The sequence below is a fragment of the Elaeis guineensis genome, chromosome 3 (genome assembly GCF_000442705.2).
Source record: "Elaeis guineensis isolate ETL-2024a chromosome 3, EG11, whole genome shotgun sequence".
NCBI classification, from domain to species: Eukaryota; Viridiplantae; Streptophyta; class Magnoliopsida; order Arecales; family Arecaceae; genus Elaeis; species Elaeis guineensis.
The window spans coordinates 102,635,589-102,648,740 of NC_025995.2; the positions used below are offsets into that span (position 1 = coordinate 102,635,589).

General features: G+C 39.0%; 2 protein-coding genes across 3 annotated transcripts; both read right to left on the reverse strand.

Moving 5' to 3' along the window:
- Nucleotides 1-677: 677 nt before the first annotated feature.
- Nucleotides 678-6,791, reverse strand: LOC105041343 (transmembrane emp24 domain-containing protein p24delta4). Of its 2 annotated transcripts, XM_010918279.4 has the most exons (5): nt 6,476-6,791; nt 1,694-1,900; nt 1,519-1,595; nt 1,260-1,418; nt 678-1,170 (listed from the first exon to the last, which is right to left on the reverse strand). In XM_010918279.4, the coding sequence occupies exons 1-4, from the start codon at nt 6,704-6,706 to the stop codon at nt 1,274-1,276; spliced, it is 660 nt and encodes a 219-aa protein (XP_010916581.1). In that variant the 5' UTR covers nt 6,707-6,791; the 3' UTR covers nt 678-1,170; nt 1,260-1,273. The 2 variants fall into 2 exon arrangements, with proteins under 2 accessions (XP_010916581.1, XP_010916580.1); XM_010918278.4 differs by having other exon boundaries at nt 678-1,418.
- Nucleotides 6,792-9,036: 2,245 nt separating this feature from the next.
- On the reverse strand, nt 9,037-12,256 carry LOC105041342 (WAT1-related protein At1g21890). Its single transcript, XM_010918277.2, has 7 exons — nt 11,993-12,256; nt 10,669-10,731; nt 10,445-10,561; nt 10,096-10,336; nt 9,816-9,974; nt 9,503-9,654; nt 9,037-9,409 (listed from the first exon to the last, which is right to left on the reverse strand). The coding sequence occupies exons 1-7, from the start codon at nt 12,181-12,183 to the stop codon at nt 9,202-9,204; spliced, it is 1,131 nt and encodes a 376-aa protein (XP_010916579.1). The 5' UTR covers nt 12,184-12,256; the 3' UTR covers nt 9,037-9,201.
- Nucleotides 12,257-13,152: the final 896 nt, after the last annotated feature.

The following is a 13,152-nucleotide window of genomic DNA, read 5'->3' on the forward strand; positions in this document are numbered from 1 at the left end:
GCATTCATTATAAAAAAAAAAGGGCTTGCTTCACTACTTATACAAAGAGGGATGACACGCTCTTTAGTCTTGCATGCAGTACATGCGGATGATTTTGAAGCACAAATAAATAAAAAGATAAACTCCTGATTTTATTCGGACCATATTTTTTATTTTTCGAAAAATAAAATGGCCAAGGTGCAATACCAAGTCTTTCACTATTATCAAAGGCATCATGGTCCAAAGTAAGTCCCTTTTCTCTCATATTTTTCCCCTTTTTTATCTAAACTTCCGATTTTACGGTCTCTTAAGGAAAAAACGGACTCCAGTTTATTACCATCCCCCATCGAACATATAATGTATAGAATAAAATTTATGATGCATCTTATTACGCTGATCGGATTGATGACGAATGTAGAAACAACCACACAATCCATGAAGAAGCCTACAAATATTGGAGGAACTCATACTGCCAGGATATAAAAAGGGTCGCGATAGGTTAATTAACAGCATGACCAGAGCAGAAGCGATAAGGAGAGGAATTACTTCGGTTCGACGAAGCTCTTTCAGATTTATAGAGAGGAGAGCATGCCAGAGACTGCACTCACACGAACACACGTGTGCACATGCACGTACACGCAAGATGTGACCTAATTATTCAAGAAGAGAAGGCTTGTTTGATGGCTGTGCATTAATCACGTCAATTAACCAACAGGAAGTCATGTTCTCATCAATAAAGAAATATTACACACGATATCTAAAATGAAAGTTCTGCTCCAGTACTTCTTTCTTTGTTGAATGCTTCTCTGTATTTAGTTTGTCATTTTGTTAATTATTTGGACAACAGAGGCGTTCCCAATTTGCTTTGGTTCCAGATTCGCACTACTTTGCTGAGTCTCTGTACGACAAAAAGGGACTCAAATACGTAAATCTTTTCAGAACCAAAGAACAGGAAAAGAAATAGAGAAAATTATCAGGAAGAAGAAAAGGTGGCAAACAAATGTGGTTAAGCTCCCCTCTAGAAGAAGAAAAAAGAAAACACACACAGAGAGAGAGAGAGAGAGAAGAAGAAGATGTGGTAAAGCTCCAGCCTCAATGCTGTAGTGGATTTCCATGAGTGAATTGCCTGTTGTCATATGCATCTTCCAGTTACATCTCATGATCAATGGAAAAAATAGAAAAAGGGACTATCTGCATGCCAAAAAGGAAAAACATCGATGAACAACTATAGGTCTCACAAATTTTAATCTTCCAGGGGCGGAATCCTAGTTAGAACATACCAAAGCTGTTAATTTTATATCAGCTTCTTCTTCTGAAAGAAACTTGTCAGGTGCCACAGCTGCAGAGCAGAAGCTACTATGCAAACACCGAGGGACATTACACTGAACCATGCGACCCTAGCATTTGTCTTCTCACTGATGTCTCTCATCTCCGATTCCCTGCTTTCACAAACCCAAAATGTATACTTAGAATTGCATGCAGGACAAGCATGCATTTATAGTAGCACGGAGCATTTGGGCTCGAACCATGATATGTTACCTGCTCCTGAGATACAGCAAGTTATCATGGATTGCCTCCACAGCCCCTTCCAATTTCCTCAGCTCGAGCTCAACACCCTGGGATAACAAAGATGGCATATTGTTATGAAAAAGTACACATGCATGAGATGAGACATTTTGGGTTACATGGAAGAGTTCATAATTCAAGTGTTCACCTTGATTTTTTCCTTTCTTGCAACAGATTCCCAGTCCTTTGCTGCAATCCCAGTCTTCCAATTGATGCTAACACTCGCCCCAATACCTTTGTTAGAATCCAGCAAGAAACATGCCAAGTAATTTCCAGATTCAGAAGTAGTGAATGCAAACTGTCCTGTTGTAATATTTTCTTTATGATGAAGTACGTCACCATATGGTGATGTCACCTGAAAATGGGTACAGCTCAATCTACTGAACGAATAGGACTAGATTGACAGCAATAATAATAATAATAATAATAATATATAAAGAACTAGATCATCTCAACTATGGCTCATCATTTAACTGCACTGGTTATCCACCTAGGAATTATTTTATTGAAAAAAGGAACTGCTAAACTGAATCATTCTCATTTTCCTTTTAGAACAATATGTAAAAGCAAAAGAGAAAAAAATGTTAGTGGCAAAAATAGAAAGAAAGGAAAAACATAAATAGTTTCAGCCTGAACCTTGAAAGGTTATTGTATCAGTGAGTCTTGTTCCAGGTATATGACAGGGGAAAGCTGGAAGTGATGCTGATTTTTGTTTAGGTTCATCAGCTAGGAAGAATGTGATGCTGATCCAATACAGGTCTGCATCTCAGCATATTTCAGGAGAAAGCTGCATATCTTCTACCATAACAACTATATGAAACTAAAAGCTTAAATCACAAATAAGCAAAAGCCAAAAAAAAAAAAAAAGGGAAACATCTCCAAGGTAGACTAAGAAGTCCAGAACTACCAGTTCAAGGAATGAATTCAGTGTCAACTGATGGGTACATCACTTATCAAGAGGTGGCAGAGTTTCACGGACAATTTATTTTTTCCTGTCCATCTTTTTGTGGGATAGAAGGCTACATCCAGCTCCCAAATCGAGTACAAAGCTCTACTCCTAGGTACTTCTGCATGATTGTTGTGCAATTGACAAAAAACTGGTACACCCCATTATTGTCACCGAGGTAGTATGCTCCACAGAAACGACTCCTGCCAATTCATAATAATGAAACTATATCTTGATTTACATGTTTGTTCCTGGAATGCATTGGTTAGAATCCCCCTCGGTCTGAAAACCTGAGTAGTTCCATCACCAGCCATCATGAGCAAACTAATGTCATATTCTCCTTCAGTGGACCTACAATACCAGGCTATTTTAATATCTAGAAAGCCAAAAGCTTTAGCTTGAAATGTGGCACTGCTCTTGATAATAAAGTGCCAGAAGACAATCACTACTTGCCCAATAAGTCGAGTGATTTCTGACAGAAAGGCAATATGATTATGATTCCTAGAATTACTTGTCCCAAGGTTCAAAAACATGGTTTAATATTACTGTTGAAAAATCTTCCATTGTCTCAACAACTTGTTGGTTTCAGTTAGAAAATAAATAAAAATACCAAAAAAGGGAGAACAAATTATGAAAAATAGAATTGAAAAAAATATTAAACATAACTTAGAGTATAATTTTTGTTTATGTGGATAGTTTCAACAACTCTGGTCCCAATTTTCAATTTTCAATATATAAATATTTAAAAAAATGAAAATGTAAAAAGAATATAATTAACATTTTGAAGTATATTATCATGTTATAGTATGATAAATTGATTGGTGATAATCAAACACGATGGTGTATTATGTGAAAGGACTTAGTGATACAAGATGCTTGCAGAAACCTAGCATTCAGTCGATAATCTAATAATTTCCTCAGTCTGAGTTATAAAAACAAGAACACAATTGACAAAAATAACAATCATTATGAGTCATAATAAAAAAATTATTAATATCCAAATTATTTATATACATCATATTTGTGTATTTTTTATAATTTACAAATTACTTAACTCTAGATTAGTTTTAGAAGTCAGAAATAAGTTGAAAGGTAATCTTTCTTAACTGTCAGAATAGTCTGTTCCTTGATTTTGGGAGATGTAAAGAAAAAGGAAAAACCTAGCTTTCATTGTTTATAGGATTTTTAATTTACAAAGTAAATAACATATAAAAATTGACTCTCCACTTTTCAAAAAACAAAATATTAATCTGGGGATTTTGTGAAATGAAGGCAGTTAAAAAAATAAATGTACCTTTCCATTAAAATTCAAACATAAAAGCTCAAAATTTTTCACCACAGACTGCAAAACCCGAAGCTAATACCCCAGAATTAAATGAAAATGCCTTATGTCAACTTCAGTAAGACGACTGAAACTGATCTGTTCCAATTTGTGTGGAATGAAACCCGCAAAGCTTGTGTTGATTGTGGTCTAAATCAAAATGTTTTGCCCAATACACTCCAATGAAAATTCTAGATCACAATCTCCACTAATCCTTACAAGATGCTATGACCTAACAACTAAATCCTCAAGCAGAACGACCTTGTTTTGGACAGAAGAAACTACAGAAATCCTTTGCATTTATGTATATAACCAAAGGACCCTGCTTTCTTCCATGCCACAAATAAGACAATGTCAGAATATTAGCATTTCCATTAATTGACAAACTAGTAGTAGCAAAAATTATGAATCTCCATGTAAGTAATCAATCAAATGGTGTAAATATCAAAAATCAAATACACCCCCCCCCCCTCCTCCACTCTTCAGGATGAAACATTTGTAGACATGCTTAGTTGATCCCAAGTAGTTTCATTAGGGTGAATCAGCAACTTCCTTGTGGAAGCAAGTAATACTGAGTTCTTTGATCCACTTCCCGTAGCGAATGACACTAGCTAAACAGAATTCATGGAATATTCTCATAATCAGTACATCCATGCACTAACATTTGTACCGAAATCCACATCAAAAACAGTCCTGGCACATCCGAAGAGGATGATGTCTACTGACATCTAGTGGTGGGATCACTAATCTATGTTGCCTTTTCTAACCATTCTCCCAATTAAAGTAAACAAAAGGGTGACCATTTTTTATTTAAGTTTTCCCTCAGTTGACCTTATTATCAAAAGAATGTAGACATACAAATTTATCTCATGTAGATTCATTCATCGTATTGCTCCTTTGGATCAATATATGTTGAAAGTTTGACATTAATAAAAGCTAAAATTGTAGTTAAGGGAATATGTAAAAAAATTATCCAGGATAAGTGACAAAGTTTTCAATTTACAACCATATCCTAGGAAATCCAGCTCCTACTACATGCCACCAACTTTAACAATTTTCTAGGTGTTAAGTTCACTATGACTAGATCATGTACAAAAAGCCTTAGGTTGGGATAAAATGGGTTGTACATTGACAGTGATGAAAAAATACTCCCACCTTGTAATTTTTTCCATAGACCTGTTTGTTTGCTACCGAATTACAGTTGTATTTGTTATGTAGTGAATCTGAAGCAAAAGTTGATATGGTAAATGAAGCTAATGAAAACAGAGTGGCTTAATTTGTGGCCGAAAATATTTAATTTAGTAATCAATAAATAACTGATAGAGAAGCGCACACACTTGCTTTCTGCATTATGCTCCTGCTCCCTGAAATTACCACATTGTTGGGGTTACTGATTAGCTATAGTTGAGGATTGTTAAGAGATAAGGATACTGTATAACAATATAGAAGAGTGCCCAGTCTATTATGCATTAGTGCAAGTAACTAGCACATACAACCAGTTTTTAAATGCTTAATCACCAAAAGCAATACGAGAAAGAAAATAACTGAAAACCCTGTAAGGTTGAGTTCTGAAAAATTTTACATCAGAGACTGTGGGAACATGTTTAACAAACTAAAGAACTAAAGGAAAGCGACTAGACAAAGGATTACTGCATTGATTGAGCCCATTATCCAAAAAGTAGCTAGGTCAATAGTGACGAGATAGCTCAAATGAAATACTTATAATAGCATAAGATATATGATCAAACTTGGCATGTGGAGGAAAAAAAATAAACGAGAACAAAAAAGATTCTTCTACTTGGTGGCAGAGACAACTTGATTTAAGCATTACTATAGTTGGTGTGGAATTGCAGCTACTCAGATATTGAAATAATTAAGCCACACCTAAAAAAAAGAAAAAGAAAAAGAAACTTCGTGTAAGTTGTCCTTATCATCAGACAAAAATTATCTTGTCAACAAATTTTAACATGTCATGAAAGGCACAGCCAAGTGATTCTCTTTATTGGTACGCCAGGAGAATTACCAATGATGCTAAAGTTATTAAAGGACTCCACTGGCTAATTATTAAAGTACAACCAAATCTGCTAAGATTACAATCTTCATTCAAAGGAGATAACCAAATGGATCATATGTTTATAGACATAAAACAAAAGAGCGGTCAAGCAAGATAAAAATCCACCTTTCAATAATGTTTGTCGCACGAGACGCCAATAGAAATATATATATATATGTATATAAAATCTAGCTATATACCGACATGAACCCAGAAGTCAAAAGCTTAATTTTTCTCCACCCACTTATTTTATTCTTTCCCAATTCAACCCGGCCTCTCCAAGTTATGAACTCAATCAAAACAAAGATAGAATGCACGAATTAATAACCACAAACAACATTAACGGATCCATGCTCAAAAAGCAAGAAAACACGGAAAGAGGTCCAAAGTCATATCATTGCACACCAAAAAGAAAGATCACATCTTCTTACTCCCTATGATTGATCCACAACACAAATTTCCCACTCCCGATTACAGTAAAAATTATCCAAAAAGAAATTAACTGCTACAAAACAAATCTTTAGATCATTAATGATGGAAACGAGATGCCAAGGTCGTAGCTACTCTTCGCATTATAGATAAAGGGAATGTAAAGGATGGATATACATACCTTCGCGGAGATGGTGGCGGGGCCGTGGGAGTCGTCCTCGTAGACGACGGTGTAGTCGGCAAGGACGACGACATTGCTCTGGATCTCCTCTGACACGCACTTGACACCCGACGGCGGGAGGCTCAGCCACACCGCCGCCGCGCGCGGAGGCAGCATCGCAGTGGAGCACAGCAGCAGCAGCAACGCGGCGGCAATCCGCCGGATCACGGCCCCATTCCCCGTCCCCATCATCCTTCTCCTCCTCTTCGTCGAATTCTCTACCGGTATTTGGTTGCCCGATAAAGGATGCGGAGCTCGCCGATCTCTCCACGCAATCGGCGTCACAAGTAATGGGCTCAGATGGGCCGGGCTGAGCAAACCCAAACCTCAGAGGTTGGGTGAACTCAGATGCACGCTGGCGACAGCTTTAGCGCCAGGTGTCTTTTTATTTTCATAAATAACTATCTTTCAACTTTTTCCTTCTGAAAACATTTTTTTTTTTTTTAATTGCTGTCTAGCCATCATTTTTTTTTTAAAAAATCTGAATTATTTGGTAATTAGATATTGTTTAATTCCAAAGAGAGGATAGGGTTATATGATGGAAAAATGATTGCCATAGTAGTTGTTGATGAGATGAACTGCATGCATATGATGCAAGTGGTAGACTTTATTTTATAATCAGAAGTCTAATATTTGATTTATTTCGGTTAATGATTTTTGATTTGATTTTTAGACAATACTGTCAAAATAAGCCGATCCGGTCTAGCCCAGTCCGACCCATAAGAATCTAAAATTTGATGGACCAGATCAAACTAGGCCCATCCAAAAAATGGGACACAATATTGCTGGTCCAACCAAGCCCTTTAAGGGCCAGGCCGGGCCAGCCTATGGGCCTTGAGTCTCAAATAACTGAGAGGGAGAAAGAGCTTCATCATATTCATACCGACTACCGAGAGGGAGAAAGAGCTTCATCATATTCATATCGACTATCGAGAGGGAGAGAGATCGAGAGTTGGGGAGAGAGAGTTTCATCATATTCATACCAACTACCGAGAAAGAGAAAGATCGAGAGAGGAGGAGGGGGCCGATGATGGAGAGAAATCGAGAGAGGCAGAGAGCCTGAGAAGGAGAGACCAAACTCTGAAGCTTGACTCGGAGGTAGCAACACCGACGACAAGGAGGAGGAGGGGAATCATCCGATCTGCGGCGTCAGTTGTCCATCGGTCAGTGGCGATCAGAAAGGAGGAGAGGCATCGGCGGTGGAAAGGAGGAGGGAGATCGTCCGGACTCAGAGGTTGGATGGAGGGACGTCCGTCAGTGGAAGGAAGGAGAGGGCCGGCGATGTGGGGCTTTGTGATCAGATTCGAAGGCCGGAGGTGGCGGCATCGATGACGAGGAGGAGGAGGAGGCAAAAGGATTAAGGGAGAGGAACCGGTTGCTTGGCGTCTTGCTGCTCGACGAAGATGATCATCTTACTGCTCGATGGAGGCGATCATCCTACTGCTCGGTGGAGGCGGTCATCCTGCGGCGATGTGGAGGCAACGGGGCGGCAGCGACGGCCGGCGATGTGGGGTAGCAGTCGGGAGTTGGGATTAAAAAACTTAGGATCCCAGCTTTTCAGTTCCAAATCGATTAAAAATTTGGAATTGGATTTTTTTTTTAAAGATTTTTTTTTAAATTTTTCATGGTCCATCTGAAATAGTCCGACCCAACCCATATTAGCCCTTTGGCTGATGTGGGGTGGGCCAAATAGGTCCGATTATTATTTGGGCTATTTATATGGCAGTCCAGTCCATCCCATTTATAAAATTGAGCCTAGCCGGCCCTATGAGCCAAGCCCATTTTGACAGCCCTACTTTTAAGGCTTGGTTGAATGAGGGAGCATGTGATCCATGTATATATCTTCTAGTCTGATGGAGAGGAGCGAGGAATTAAGTTGGTTAATAACTGAATCTAGAATGAGTAGAGATTTTGAGGTCTAACATCAGGTCTTTAGCCAGAAAAATGAACTCGGTGTATAAACTCTTTACGTCTCATGTTATATATCTCATGTTCTTCGCTAGCACCACGTACCCTGGTATGAACAATTTCAACCAAGTACTTTAGATGGGTGAGCTTTTTTTTTTCTCCTGCCTCCTAAAATCGTCATACCGACTTTGTTTCTTCCACGCTCATAGCGTAAGAAGGAATCTAACTCCAGTGATGTATTCTTGTCTCAGGACAATCTTGTTACCCGAACCATATGGAACACATTCCAGACAGTGGGCGTATATTTGGGTTCGTTCCTTCATCTTTATGCGCAGGATTAAACTTAGATGGACTTGATATTCCATCAATGAATCTAGCTTTCATTTAAAAAAATCCAAGCACTTATTTCGTGCCACTTATTGGAATTTCCAGCACCATTTCCATTTGCATGGTGCAATAAAGTTGGAAGGACCATTAATGTCTGGAACATCACTTGGAAAAGTAGAAGAAAGCTGCGGGGACCAATGACCAGAATGACTGAGGTGATGGCATGCAAATTAGTCTAAAGTATTGTTGCATTGCAGCATGGCTAGCTTTAGCGATGCATATCATATTTTGTCATAATTGATTCATTGTTGTACATTTTGATGCCAAGTTGCATCCCGATCCAATTCCCTCACAACTCATTCATAAAGTGTGAGCACTCATAGCTGAAGCTAGATTACATAATTAAGAAAGTGGCAGCATAATAATCCACTTGTTGCATAAGGGAAGTGGAGCTAAATGCTTGAGGGATTTCTTGCTGATGGAATCTCCACAACTGTGGCATGGTCGGCAGAATTAGATTTGATGGCATCGGTCGCAGCTATTGGTAGCTTGAGTGCCCCTTCCTTCTCGCCGGTCTCCGAGGGTTGGGTCAAGTGATCCTTGCTCTTACCCCATATGAGAGAGTAAAGACCAATGACTATGATGCTTGCACCAATCACCCTATCAATTTCAGAGAGATGGTACCAACAATAGAAGTTAGTATATCCAAATTTTCTACTGCTATAGTCGGAATGAGATGATAAGAATGCATACCTTCCTACAGTGATCTCCTCTCCCAAAACGATGGAGCCCAATACAGCCACTATTATCATGCACAGGGGGTTGAAGGCAGTCACGAAGACAGGGCCCCTTTCTTTCATCACTATTGCTTGAACATAGTATGCAATCCCGGAGCACATTATTCCCTGCATTAGAATCATTTCAATTGTTAAAATTCCTTAGGTTAGGAACATGAAAAAAAAAAAAAGTGGTGCAAGTTTGGTCTTTTTCTATGATTAATTAGATGTTTCAGTATTGATTTCTTTCAATATCTAAACCAAAGAACCCATTATAAGAAGCATCTCACGGAATAAGCGGCCGTTAAGAATCTCATGTCGAATCCTATCAACCATGGCTTGGCACTCCGCTCCATCACGAGAGCAACTGCACCACTCTGCACCGCGCCCATTGAGCATATCCAGGTGGTCAAGGAAAGCTCTGCTGGATAGGACTTCAATGTATGTGACTGACCAAATAATAACCATCATGGTGTATTAGCCACCCTAAATATGTATACTTTTTCTTCTATGATTGAAACATGAAACATAGTTTGAGCTTCAATTCTGGTGATGAAAGAGAATTATTACCTGTAGCACAAAGAAAGCAGACCAACAGAAGCAGCTCAACAACAGCATGAACACGCCTGCTAGCCAGTGACCGTCATCTTGGCTTCCAGCAGTATTGTTGTGGTGGTTCCGTCCCTTTGTCCATATAAATTCTACCACTGGTCCTTTGTACAGTATCATGAGCAATGCACCAACCACCGTCACCAGAGCCCCTATGATCTTCGCTTGGCTACGTCGTTTCTTGATCTCTATTTTCTCCATTCTAATCACACATGGTCATGATTTATTGATATAAGTGAATCAGTTTAATTAATAACCACATGAAAAGTTTTTCTTAGTATATTTTGTTTGAAATAGTTGAAGTTTTTACCTGAGAAGAATGGCATTCATGAAGGTCACAGCAGGAAGTACGTTGTAAAGGGCAGACGCAAAGCTTGCATTGGTGTTCTTGGCCCCCATGTAATAAAAGTTTTGGTCAAGCACAGGCCTACAGAGGTGAAGATAACACATGGTGTTAGAGAAGAAGAAGATTTTTATGAAGTCTCAGCTAATTAATTATTTAGAAATTAATTTGGTTGGTGAGTAGATGAGTACTCTAGTAGTGCCAAAGCCATTATCTTGAGGAAGTTGGACACTGTCATTTTTGGCCTCGCTTTCCTGTCGAAGAGAAGAAAGAGACTTCATCAAAAAAAAAAAAGAAAAAAAAGAAAGAAAGAGAAGAAAGAGACATGTTGGCTCAAAAGAAAAGGGAAGAGACAACCAGAATGCCTTCGGTTAGCAATCTTGTCCAAGTGTGAGAGGGCTGTTTTGAGAGAAGGCATGCACGTGGCGATGGGATGTGCTTGTATACAATGGCCACTTAAAAAGTTGGTGGCCCTGTGAGATAGAGGGATTTAATTGTCCCCATCACCACTGCGTCATGGCCATAAGATGTGGGATTATTATGTTAAGTAGGTCCCCCGAATCAAAGAAATGTGTGCATGGATCAAATGGGCCTCTATGACTCGCATCACACATGATGACCCGATCAATTGGATTAGACCTGTCTCCTGATTTTGGTTTGGTGGGTGAAAACTTGAAATTCAGTGCTGCACATTTTTTCGTGCTAGCGGTGAAAAATGGATGGTTCAATTTGTGAACTATAGCCCCTGATCATAAGTGGTGTCAGGTTGGATTCTTTTGAGCTTTTGCTTTTTTTTCTTTTTTAATTACAGAAGATTTGATTCAGCTTGGCTTAGAATATGTCAACCTTTGTTCTAGCGACCTTGCGAAAGGACTCTCCCTTTAACCTAAATTGAGCCAGCAATTTGTTTGCTTGCTAATATAATTTGATCCAGCTCTTTTCTTTCTTTTTTTCTTCTTCCACTGAACGGATCAACTAGCCAATGAACCACTGAATGGTGAAAATTTTGCCTCAAGCCAAGCTTCTGCAAAATAATACTTCAATATTGGAGCAAGTTTTTTTGACCTTCAAGTTGTCAAAAATCCTAAGCAGACTTCCGAGAGTAGAGATTTGCAACATGATAATGGTCACATGTGGAGGCACAAGATGATTAATCTAGAATTACTTCTCGAACGATAATTACAAGAATTCAAGATCAGATACGTATAATCCTAATAAGTGGTGCCTCTCTACATGTGACAAGCCCATGTCATGAAGCCTGATCACTGGTAGAAACACACCACATATGCGTTATTTCATGTAGTTCTATCAAGAGTCCAGCAAGCAACTTTCATTTTCCTTACTTTTATCATTACCACCCAGTATGGTGACAAGTTAAAGCCCAGATTAATTAGTGGTCCATGATGAATGGCTTATCACATCTAATATCTAAGTCATGCATGCGCTTATTTCAAGTAGCCCATATATATATATATATATATAGAGAGAGAGAGAGAAAGAGAGAGAGAGAGAGACCTCTCGAACCACAACGCGAACGGGAAGATGACAGCCGCGGCGATGGCATTGCGATACACCACGAGCACGTAATGGCTCATGCCTTGCTTGAGCGTCGCAACCGAGATCAAGTACATCCCGGCATACCCAAACTGCAAGAAGACCATGGCCAAGTATGGCTTCACTCTACTCCAAACCCCACCAAGGGCCATCCTATTAATTCCTCTTGTCTCCTAAAACCTTTCTTTCCCTCACTACTCCAACCTCGTAAGACTTCTCTTTGAGGACTACTCAAACCTCGATGCATCCTTATATAGCTAAACATCGAAACGTCGACCCATTGACCACTACTAACAGTAGTAGTCTTTTAGGGGGTGGAGGTCTCCACTAGATCCCATTATTGTCCATAAACAATGGAAAGAAGCCCATTTCAAGGACACTCGAAGGTGAGGTGAGCTGAGGAGGCCCACAGGTGGTGTATTCTAAGGGAAGCTAGCTCATGGAGAGGATTAAAGAGAGTGTCCAATTAAAGAGTCCATTCGTTTCTTCATTCTTGTGGGTTTGAAAAAAAAATATGATTATTTGTTAGTGAGTACTTAAAGAGGTGTCTAATGGAAACAGGATTTAGTGCATGCTGATGAGGTGCAGGCTACGGTGGTGGCGACAGGTTGGAGCAATCTAACTCGGTGCGCTCATCTTAGGATAGCATTGCAACGCAATTGGTTGGGAATTATATCCAAGGACATGGAAGTTTTACAAATTACCATCATTGTGACCGCACAATAATGTTCCGAGTTTGGCTGGTGAAATGGGTGTAGGCAAACCGACGTCGAGCTTACAGGCATGATTAGAGATAATGACTCGTTATGTTACATGCGTTATAACGTGGATATAATGACAAGCATTTAAATTCTAGTGGCTAATGGCCAGCAATTGTTTGTTTGTTTGTTTTTTTTTTCACCGCATAGAGTTAATCAATTGTTCAATATATTAAAAAATATGAGGAGGTGTGTGAATCTATTACATAATACATAATTTACAAGTACTGGTTTTTCTCATGCACATGTTTTTTATGGCCAGCTTTACTTTTACCTCTGACTAATTGAATCAAAGGTAGAGCTATGCAAAATATATTACAGCCAATATATATTTATAATGTGAATCATGTACTACTAAAAGGG

Coding starts and splice junctions, on each gene's coding strand:
- LOC105041343 (XM_010918279.4), bottom strand. CDS start 6,706: ATGATGGGGACGGGGAATGGGGCCGTGATCCGGCGGATTGCCGCCGCG. Junction 1,901..6,475: donor CCGCCACCATCTCCGCGAAG/GTATGTATATCC, acceptor ACCCATTTTCAG/GTGACATCACCATATGGTGA. Junction 1,419..1,518: donor TTGCTGTATCTCAGGAGCAG/GTAACATATCAT, acceptor TTGTGAAAGCAG/GGAATCGGAGATGAGAGACA.
- LOC105041342 (XM_010918277.2), bottom strand. CDS start 12,183: ATGGCCCTTGGTGGGGTTTGGAGTAGAGTGAAGCCATACTTGGCCATG. Junction 10,562..10,668: donor ATGGCTTTGGCACTACTAGA/GTACTCATCTAC, acceptor TCACCTCTGTAG/GCCTGTGCTTGACCAAAACT. Junction 9,410..9,502: donor GAGGAGATCACTGTAGGAAG/GTATGCATTCTT, acceptor TGAAATTGATAG/GGTGATTGGTGCAAGCATCA.